The following is an 11,599-nucleotide window of genomic DNA, read 5'->3' as shown; positions in this document are numbered from 1 at the left end:
GCCTTCCGCCCCTCCCCTCCGTAAACTGGACAGCTGGTCCACCTCCATTTCGGGCGTCCGGCCCTCTCCTCGGCAAGGCGCTAGTCCGCCACCGGGATCCGGCCTCTGGCCTCCACCACTGACCCCTCCACTGACCACGACACAGCTCCACCAAGGTATTTTTTTGCCCTCTGTTTTTTATAAGAAATCTGAAGATTTGTTGTAAATGCCACTGCCTATGATTGCCAGGAGTAGAAGCCATTCACTGATTGTTTGTAAACTGATATTGAACTAAATGGACATTGAAGTTTGAAGAACAATGATGTTTATCAGTATATGTGATGGATTTGATGCCACTGCCACTAATTTCTACTTTGTTTATGTGATTGTGATGTAGATAAATAAGAAGAAGGATGTTAGCCTGTTTGAATTTTGGGACAAATCTTCCAAGGAAAAGAAGTTCTACACCCACACTATGTGAGCTTTCAGTTCTGATGTTGTTAGAGATATTGCCACGATGATATTTTATGTGCGTATTTGTAATTTTTCTTAATTGTTACAGATATTGCCACAATGATATTTTGCTACTTTTATCGATGTATGGTCATTGAGTCATCGATATTGCCATCTTATTGTACATTTGTTGTTCTATTATATTGCTATGGCCCAAATTTTTTTGACAGGAATACCCAGGAGCAAATTCCTGGCTCCGCCATTGATTGCGGCACATACAGACTAGAGAGGATGTATGCAACTAATCAACATGCAGATGTTGGCTTTTTTGCTTGCATTTCCTCAACCAGGCCCCAACTGGGGCATGTATGCAAAGTGCATAAAAAAGGTGCAGGTAACCAAACGCGCCCAAGTGAAGGGTAGCGTCCACTCGATGGGGAGTGAGGGAACCATCGTGACTCCTGCCAGATTGGCAACACAAGTGTAGTTACACAGAGAGGATTATCTTCCTAAGTACAACATTAATTAGATCCTAACAGGCACATTGCACTTGATTAATTGCATGTATATAAATGATTTTTTTTTTTGCAAATCATGTATACAGACGATAACTACTAGTACTACTAGTAAGAGCATCTCCAACAAATTCGGTAAAAAATTCCCTAAAACTATTTCTATGGGGTGTTCATAAATTTCTCGGAAAGTTGTCAGATAAGATCTTTTCTCAGTTTCATAAACATCTTCCCGAAAATAAGTAAGGCGTCACCAGGAAAACATTGAGAGAGGCTAATGAGCCAGGCCAATTGCCACTTCCACTTCACATAGAAAAGGTGCAACCTTTGGATGATCTCCTTCCACTTCTGATAGGGTTCAAGTTTTCTCAACCCCCTAAGCTTATAAAATTCATCCGCTCAAATTCTTCTCATGAATAGCGTAAATATGGAGCACGTTACGTTCTCTTAAAAAAATATGAATTCCAAAAGAAAATGTGTTACATGTATGAGCCAAAATGGAAATCCTCGGGCAGCAGCATAAAATTCATCCGCTCAAATTCGTGTCATGATGTGCTCTGCTCATATTAGGCTTACATATATGTGGGTTCCTGCGCCTTCAGAACCTGTGGATTGTTCATCACTATCTTGGGATACTTGTTCTTGGAACTGTTCATCATCGGCTACTTCATCTAGCTAGGAACTGCCCATCATCATCTGCTTTGAAATGTATGAGTCGTCGGAACATACCGATCTCTCAAAGCTGAAGCATTCCATAATGTCATGCCGGCAAGTGGGGCACGTCGTGGCCTCGCAGAACCACGGCACAATGCACCGACTATGGAAGGCATGAGAGCATGGGAGCCTGCTGGCGGTCTCCCCGTCCTCAAGCTTCCAGCCCAACAACCCGTCTTGGATCTCCAAGTCTAGCAAACAGACGCCGCACACCTCGCGGGTCTCACGGCGGCGGCGCTTTCGCTTTCGGCCACGTGCGGTGACTCCGGCATCATCGGTCGCCGCGGCGGCCTCCTTGTGCACCAAACTCACATGTAACTGAGGCATCTCGATGTCTATGTCGTATCCCAAGTCGCCTAGGGTCTTGTCTTTCTCACGTACGTACCTAACGATCCCCATGGCTATGTTAAGGGCCGGCGTACGGAGTGAATCCTCCCAGTTGCCGTACTCGCTGGTCGCCAGCGCCTCGGTGAGCATAACGTGGATGAATCTGCTGCAGACCCCCATGAACTTGAACATGCTGGGGTCGAAGAACCTACCCCGCTGGTCGAGCGCCCTGACGACCTGATCGCTGTCGGACACCACCCCGCCCCGTGGTCCGATCCGGCGCGACCCCTGGGTCAGGATCAGGTCGCCGTGGAGGCGCAAGAAGCACGGGCGGTCACGTGGCTTGCTCCGGAAGTGGATGGTCCCTTGCCCTTGGAAACGGCTGCGGGTTTCCGTCGCCGCCGCGGCGTGCGGCCACGGTGGCAGTACTGCCGGCGCTGCCATGGCCGCCGCCTTGTTGGTAGAGTACTTCTCCATGGTCGGCTGATGAAAGAAAGAACAGGCGGAGCGGCGGACGGGAAAACAATTGACAGCCAACCTGCGTGCGCGGCTACGTTTATGAATGCGCGGACAATTGTCGGACTCGGAATCGAATTCGAGATCAGGCAGGAAACGCTTCTCCTCAGGGCCTCCAGCTAATTAAAATGGGCCTATTCTCACCTTCACGGTTAGCTGGAGCCTGGCCTTTCCTTCTATTTTTAACACGCCTATCCTTTCCTTCACCGTGTATAGATACTCTACTATCACTTCCGGTAGTATACTAGTAGGAAATAAATATCCCAATTAAAAGTACTCCTTTTCATTTCTAAATATAAGCCTTTTTAGATATTCCAATGCAGACTACATACAAAGCAAAATGAGTGAACTTATACTCTAAAATACGTCTATGTACATTTGCATGTAATCCGTATTGAAATCTTTAAAAAACTTATATTTAGAAAAGGAGGAGGTAGTACAGAAAAAAAACACATGGTATTTATATGTAAAGTTGTAAACACAATCGACGACACTAGGAATGAAGGTGTTTGGTTCATGACCAAAAACGCAAGCACAAATGCAGTCAAATAGCATAGTAACTGTGAACGTATGGACCAAAAAGAAATCTTGATTGATTATCCAAGTGAGAAGTTTACATGGATCCGCAATCTCAAGGCAACTTGCAGGCATGCGGTCACCGGGCCGATGAACTATACCTCGAAGAGGTCGGAGGTGACCACCCTGGCAAGGCCATGCCCGCCTCATCGTCTGGGTCCAGAGTGGCCCTCTGCCACCGCTGTCCATCAAGGTCTTAGCGGCATTTTGGGAGGAGGGGGGGGGGGGCACTGACGAGGTGCTCGATGATGCACTCATTGTTGCAGGATTGAACCACTCATGTTGCCTTGTCCTGGTCTTTTTTGTTTTGGTTGTTTCTTGGGAGGTGGACATCGAGGCATAGCCATGGAAGTTGTGGAAAGAGACTAGAATTGTCGGGTTTTTCTTCGAGGACAGGTAGAATATCTGCATGCCTATATATTAAGATAGGGAGCAAATACATTTATAGAGTGTTGGTCTGGATGGCGCATGGAGGCTGCTCCTAGACCCAATCCACAAGCAACACCGTGAGGAACTACTCAGTTAAGACTATCATTGCCCACTATTCTTCACTCACGGCAAGGATCGCATATTTCATCAATCACAATCGATGGTGGAAGGGACGAGTTCCATGACATCAAGTTCTTCTACTCCTTCGTAGTGGTTGTAGCGGCGACAGGCACCCACATCCATGATTGCGCCCCGACCGGCACAAGGATGGATGTCAGGACAAGTGGCCACCCGTGCTTCGTTCACCTCAATGGCAGCGTGTTCATGTCCCACGAGTACATGTGCACATCATGATCCGGGTCGATAGCGGCGACATGATGGATCCTGCTCCTCTCTTCATTCGAGGGCTCGACCACTGGGTTGAGGTCGCCAACCTTGCTGCCGTCTAAAGAAGCCCCAAGACATTCCGCGACCTCATCGATGGGGGGCTCGTCGAGTCCACAGTAGCCTGCGAGTATGACCTCACCACCGGCAAGTAGGAGGAGTTTCTGCCCCAAAAGCTGGCCGCACATGTTTTCCACAGCATGATGGGCATTTCTCAGATAGGCTTCAGGTTGGACATCAAGCTCATCCTCTGGATCAAGTTGAAGGCGCCGCTCTTTGCATACAAAGAGACAGAGACCTAGGTAGTCGGGTGTTTGGCACTTGCCAAAAGCGCCGCCATGAGCCAGGCGATGTGTGTGCCGTCTATTTGCCGGAGGAGGGGACCGAGAGGAGGAGGAGACCATCATGCCATCTTTCCACAACTAGTTCATCTTGTCGGGTTCCACCTCAAGTCAACGTGCCCGACCTGCTGCCGGCGTGATATTTTGTAGTGCTTCTCAGATTCGCGTGTTGCTAGCCCGATGTCACCTGTGGATCGTGTAGTTTGAGACGATCAGAGCACGCCCCTACGCCTCCTGTCTCCGCCGTCCTCAGCCCGGCGATCCAACAACCCCGCCCGCCTCAACCGTGGCTGGCCATCGCCGCCACCACCGCAACCTCCTACAGCCGCCGGCACGTCTCCACGCCACGGGCTCTCTTGCAAAAAAAAAAAAGGTTTCTGCAATATGACCTCTGTTGCAACATGGGAGGGCAACGCTCGGCCGCTCGATGACGCTAGACATGGACTCAGATTTTTAGAGCACTTGCACCCCGGCCTTGCTACCCTGGCTCTCCAATATTGCTTTAAGATCTGTGCGAGACAACTAACTTCATATACAAAATTTTCTCTTTTTCGTTTCTCTATATAGAACATGATTTGAACTTCAAACTTTGCAGCGCAGCAAAACTTACTAACTAGAATGTGGGATAAAACTTTCAGAATTTTTTCATCCAACATAAATACTAATATAGATATATAGATATAAATCAAATAAAACTTATTTTGTATATTTAGGTTGGACGAAAAAAATCTATTTTTTATCCTAGATTCTAGCTAGAAAGATTTACTGTTCTGCAAAGGTTGGAACTTGAAGACATGTTCTATGTGAGAGAAACAAAAAAAATGTACTTGCACGGATCTTGATGTGAAAAATGGATGGCTAGATAAGAAGGGCATGGGTGCACATGCTCTAAAATAAATTTTCTCGCTAGACATGGCCGCTCGCGACCCAGCCGGTCTTCATAGCACGCCCTTAGAACTTTGGTCATGACTATTGATGCTTAGGCTTTATGTCAGAGAGCGTTTACACTACAAACCAAGACATGCAGGCAGTGGGTAAACAGACTTGAGCAAGACAACGAGAACCAGGGATCATTACGTTTGGCATCAGCTTCTCCGTCACAGCAAACTTTAGCAAACCCTCGTCTTCAACGCATGAATAAAATAGAGTACCTGTCCCATCTCCCATGATCCCATCGCTACCAAGTACGTAGCCAACATAATGTAATTCCGCAGGCTACCGAAGTTGACTGTGGACTTGATTTGTCAGTAGAAAATTGAGTGTTTGACAAGCTAGAAATCCAACTTATATGTATGCCATGTGCCCACGTCTGGTAGACAACGCACCAGCAATTATTTCAGCCGTGTTGTGAGCTCGCTGCAGAAACGAGAGAAGCAAAGATGAGCGAGCCGGTGCCGGTGAGGCTGCTGGGCTCCTTCGGGAGCCCGTTCACGCACCGCGCGGAGGCGGCGCTCCGGCTGAAGTGGGTGCCCTACGAGTTCATCCAGGAGGACCTCGGCAACAAGAGCGAGCTGCTGCTCCGGCACAACCCCGTCCACAAGAAGGTGCCCCTGCTCCTCCACGGCGCAGACGACGACGTCCGCGCTGTCGCCGAGTCGCTCGTCATAGTCGAGTACGTCGACGAGGCCTTCCAGGGCCCGCCGCTCCTGCCGGCCGACCCGCTCGCCCGCGCCGCCGCCCGCTTCTGGGCGCAGTTCGCCGCCGACAGGTGCTCGAGGACGCTGTTCAAGGCGCTGTGGACGCCGGAGGGCGAGGCGCGGAGGGGGTTCGTGGAGGAGGCCAAGGAGAACCTGGCGCTCATGGAGGCGCAGCTGGAGGGCAGGCGGTTCTTCGGAGGCGACTCCATAGGGCTGCTCGACATCGCCGCCAGCGGGCTCGCCTGGCTCCCGGTGCTGGAGGAGGTCGCCGGCGTGGAAACTAGCATGATCCGCGAGGAGGATTACCCTGCCCTGTGCCGGTGGCGCGGGGAGTATGCCGCCGACGAGGCCGTGAAGAAGTGCTTGCCGAGCAGGGACGAGATGGTCGCGTACTATGCGGCAATGAAGGACCGGTTCTTGCTCCTTGCCAAGTCAATGCACAAGAAATAACATCAAAATTGTACACCGAACATTAGTAAATTTGATTGACGGGATTCTTCTTAATAGTGTTCTGCCCTGCACCATATAATAACCTTATTCATTAATTAATATATGAAGGTTTTACAAAAATAAATTGTGCCAAACATTGTCGCTTGTGTAGCGTGAGTTCTGACCCAAACGCTTTGCACTTAAATAAATTAGTATATGTTTTCAATAAAGGTCAATCAAAGTCTCTCACAACGTAAAAACTTATATATTTGGCCGTTGCAATAACTTTAACCAACTGTTCCCACAATTTTTTTGGCCAACGATTACTATAACAATTTTACTAAGGGAAATGTTCCAATACGAGACCGGTCGAAAATTACGACGGTCAAACGCGAGCCATGTGATGGAGGAAAATCACACGGCCACGCACGTGACTCTTATCTTTTCCCCAACCACTGCCAACCTGTCATGTTGTCTTCCCCCAATCCCATGTCTCCTCTCTCTCCCCCGCCCCATGGATGAGCCCCTCCTGCCTCGTCTCTCTCTCAACCGCGTGTGCACCAGCAAGGGCCGATGCCGGCAAATAGGAGACGCCATGGATGAGCTCCCGAGGAGTCGAACCTGCTGCTGCCACCAAGAGACGTGCCGCGCGCAGGGGCTTGTGACAGCGGAGCTGCGACCACGGTGACCACATGCTTGAACCATGCACACCGGAGCTGCAGCCCGCGGTGACCGCGTGCTACAACCGTGCATACATGAGCTGCAGCCGGCCGACGGCAGAGGTGCGACCGCGGTGACCGCGTACTGGAACCGTGCACACCAGGAGCTGCATGCGCTGACGACATCGTCGGTGAATGTTACAATCATGTATAGCATGAGATATGACCAGCTCTCGCTATGCTACAACCATGCACAGAAGAGCTGCAACCGGCAATGCCGTCGTCGGCGAATGCTACCACCATGTACTGCCGAAGCTACAACCACGTGCCCTAGAGCTGCAACCGTTTTTGGCGATGCTGCAACTGTCTCTCCTCCCTCTCTCCCTAGAAGGCTGCTGCACGTGGTCTCGCGCACCACCACCGGCCATTTATGTTGCGACGGCTTAGCTGCGACCGAGAGGCACAGTGCTGCGACGTTGGTGTCATCGCTGGAAGGCTTTGCTCGGGGACGACGCCCACCAGCAGCCATCAACGCAACGACAACCGCAGATGCTGGGATGCTACAAACAGCATCCCGCGGTGCTGGAGACGATGAAAGGAAAGCTGCAACTAGCGGTGCTACAACCGTTGTAGCAGCTTCGTCTCGTCCCTCTGCTGGTCACTGGTCGCAACTTTTTCACCGTGGGGTCGTAGCTTTTCGCATTGCCGTTTCCAGCAACAAAATGTTGTAGCACCTTCGTCTCGCCATCCCCTGACCCCTGTTACCCGTGGCAACTTTTTTGTCCGCAGGTTGTAGCTTTTCTTGTTGCTGGTCGCAGCTTCTGCCATGCCAATAGTAGCATTTGCGATCACCGGCTTGCTTTCGTCCAGTCGCCATTGCAGCTTTTCCATCACCGGTGGAAGCTTCTGCCATTAACGGTTCCAGCACCCCATGATGCTGGTTCCAGCAAACATGCAGCTCGTGGTCACCGCATCATTTTTGAAGCCACGCCGTACCCATTGCCGGTGCTCGTCGTTGCCAGTGTTGACATATATGACGGTTGCAGCATGCAGCTTCCCTGCCGCGACCAGCAGCGGCGATGGCGTGATTCGGTGGCTTGTACCAACGACTCGGATGGCGCAGCGACGGCGTGTGGTGCAGGCCCGGCCAAATCTCATTCTCCCGAAGCGACGTTGATGCTACAACCAGCGCCCTGGTGTTACAACCGTTGCCGGCAATGTTGGCACCGACGGCGCAATGAGCAGCGAGTAATGGAGCCAGGGGCCGCGGTGCTACAATTGTTCTCGGGGTTGCTGGAACCGACGGTGCGACGAAGCTACGAGCGGCGGACGCCGGCCGAGGAGGCAAGACGGCGGCCGGCGGTTTTTGGTAGCCAGTGGAGCTTGCAGAGATGTGCGTGTCGTAGGGGATTTTTCCTCTCTGCGTAGACTGCCGGTAGCAAGGATAGTACTCCCTCCATTTTGTATACAAGGCCACTAGTAAAGTTACAATTTGCAGCTATACAAGGCCACTAACACCAATCGAGATAAAATTGATGAGGTTTGCCTCGTACTAGCGACCGAGGACATTAAATACCCGTTGCATGCAAAGGTTGGTTTGCATGCATCACATTAATCAACCAACAAGGAGTGAGCAAGTTGTCTTGTTGTGCGTTGGAGAGAAAAATACACGTTAATTAACACATTAAGCAAGGAGAAAAGACTTGGTTGCAACATTGGCTTAAGTAGTCATTAATTTTTACCTTGGTACCTGTAATATGGGTTTGTGGCCTTGTATACAAAAATGGAGGGAGTACAAGATAACTGCCAGATCCGATTGATATGGAGGTCCTGGGCAGGCCGATCGAAAGGCTGCGCGGCGACCGGCCCAATTTCGGCCGGTCGACCGGCGCTTATCAACGCCCTTTTACTAAAGCACATCTACATGTGCTCTAAATATATTTGATCTTTGTCATTGATTTTACGTTAAGATTCGTGCAAATATTTTCTTTTGTCTTTTATTTTCTTTTTCTTTCTACTTTGATCAAGTCAATTAGATGTATAATAATTAAGCACATCTAGATGTGCCCTAGACAAACCTTTACTATAACTATACGCGGATTGTCTGATATAAAACTGGTAAACATGAAGAATATTGGTACGTGTCATCAATTTTGTATCCTGTACATTATGTATTGCTGAACAAATTCTTTTTAAAAGAAACGGATTTGCGAATTCTTATCTAGAAGAGAAATAAAAAGAGTTAATGCACCATTGGTGCTTGAAATTGGCATGGATGATCATTTTTGTGTCTACAGTTGTGGCATGTAATAAAATGCATTCGTCATCCATAGACATTAACTGCGCTGCAGCAGCATTGTATTTCTGTTCACATGTGTGCGAACGTGCCAACAAGGCGCCAGGTACACTTGCAGGGGCTTGCACAATATGTGTCTTTACCACCATTGGGTCCCACCTATCAGTGGATGGTACAGAGAGAATATCGAAATGAAGAATGATGTCATGTTTTTTGGGATTCGAATGAGCAACCTCAAGCCCACCTGCCGCATGATTAACAACTCTAGTCCACATCCTTTGATATCTACTAGTGGTTAGGGCCCGCTATTACGGACCACTTGAAAGGAAACTCTGCGCCTGTTTCTCCATCTTAAAGAACAAAAATAATCTGACCATATAAAAAAAATTCCATATCATGTGAACATCACGTCCATCTGAAAAAGAAAACAAAAAGCTCAAGAAAAAAGTTCTCAAAAGGAAAAGGGTAAAAAAAATTCACTACCATCTTCCAAAAAAAATATTCATAAAAAATAAAAAACTTTCTCATTGCGGCCAACCACATGCACCACGTGGGATAGCTGGTTAGCTGCTCTTCTTGTACGCCTTAACTTGTCTAGTAGTTAGTCCATGAGCCAAGCACTCGCATAATAGGGCGGAAATGGGCTGCCCTCATTATGACCCATTTTTTCCATTTTATTTTTTGGTAAATATGTAAAAATATATGTAAACTGTAATCACAGTGATAAAAGTAAAACAAAAATATTGGCGTGCCATAAATAATACACACACAAATAAATAAATGAATTAAAAAAAACTTGTTCATGTAATTTTAGAAAATATTCATGTATTATTTTAGAAATATTCATATAATTAAATAATATTTTAAAATTATAAAACTGTATATATATTATTGAAAAGTGGAGGATATTTAATAAATGTTCGTGGTATTTTATAAATATTAATATACTTTTAAGTTTTTTATATACTTAAATTAATATTCATATTTTATATTAAATATTCATTTACTATATAAAAGTTTTCTTGAATTTCAAAAATGTTGATGTACTTGTAGGAAACAAAATGTTTATGATTTATGAAAAATCATGTGCAACACCTATGAGTAATTTTATTTTGTCTAAATAATATAAAAGCAGGCGGGTTTGTTAAGCGTGATCGGGTTTGTAAGGTGATTATAACATTATTACTCACCTTAATAATTTTGTACACTCGTCCGTGTCCGGTTGGGACTAGGACACTTTTTTTTTTTTGAGGGGAAGACTGGGACATTATTTTTTGTGTGTTTTAAACTCCGATTCGTCTGCCCAGCGCCCGTGCTTTCATAAACGTGGCCGTGCTTAACCTGACAACCCATCCACAAGTTCATCGATCAGCCGGCGCTGTGCACCTCGTATAGATAGTTAGATAAGGCGGCTGCCATGGCAGCAGTACTGTCACCGTGGCCGCACCCCGCGGCGGCGACGCAGACCTGCGTCCGGATCGGCGGGGACGAGCCCATGAGACTCATGTTAAAATGGAGCCCAAAACACCCGTGCTCCGTCTCGGTGCACCTGCACAGCGACCAGATCCTTTCCCACGGGTTGCGCAGCATCGACGGCTGGTACGTCGTCATGGCCACCGACCCTGTCGTCAGGGCACTCGACCACGACCACCGGGCTGTCGTTGCCGACCCCGCCGTCCTCCGGAGCGCCGAGACCTGGAGCGAGCCCATCCACAAGATGCTCGCCGTGGCGCCGGTGACCGCCGAGTATGACCTCGCCGCCCACAACTGGCTGGATTCAATCTCTTCCCCAGAATTTACGCCCCACGGCATAGCCATGGCGATAATTAGTAACTTTGGCGAGCAGATCGATGAGGTCGTCCGCCGTCCCGGGGGCGTTGTCCCGGGCATCGACATCGACATCCACCTGCCTGGACTCTGGGTGACCTTGCTCTAAGCGAGCCCAAGGCGCTGCTCCTGGCGTGCAAAGAGGCCGTCGCGACGAAGACCAAGGCCGCCGGGGCTCCGGTGACAGGCCGAAAGCGCTGCCGTGAGTCCAGCAAGCAGTGCGCCATCTGCTTGTCAGACGTGGATAGCAGGGACGAGGAGGCCGTCACGCTGCCGTGCTCCCATGCCTTCCACACTGGATGCATCGGGACGTGGTTCCACCGTGCATCCACGTGCCCGACCTGCCGACGTGACATTATGGAGTGCTTCAGCTTTGTCAGATCAGAGTCGACCGAGCAGTCAGTACGCAGATGAGGTAGCCGAAGATGAGCCATGGCTATATCTACATCACAGTTAGAGCATCTCCAACAGACGCACCAGCGCCCTTACGGTAAAATTGCTTTTTAGCGCGCGCCGCCCG

At 48.9% G+C, this 11,599-nt stretch overlaps 1 protein-coding gene across 1 annotated transcript; it reads left to right on the top strand.

Moving 5' to 3' along the window:
* Positions 1-5,610: 5,610 nt before the first annotated feature.
* Positions 5,611-6,318, top strand: LOC119282137 (glutathione transferase GST 23-like). The gene has a single exon (XM_037562458.1). It carries the CDS (start codon positions 5,611-5,613, stop codon positions 6,316-6,318), a length of 708 nt encoding a protein of 235 aa, XP_037418355.1.
* Positions 6,319-11,599: the final 5,281 nt, after the last annotated feature.

The sequence above is a fragment of the Triticum dicoccoides genome, chromosome 3B (genome assembly GCF_002162155.2).
Source record: "Triticum dicoccoides isolate Atlit2015 ecotype Zavitan chromosome 3B, WEW_v2.0, whole genome shotgun sequence".
NCBI lineage: Eukaryota > Viridiplantae > Streptophyta > Magnoliopsida > Poales > Poaceae > Triticum > Triticum dicoccoides.
This window is presented reverse-complemented; position numbering and strand designations above follow the sequence as displayed.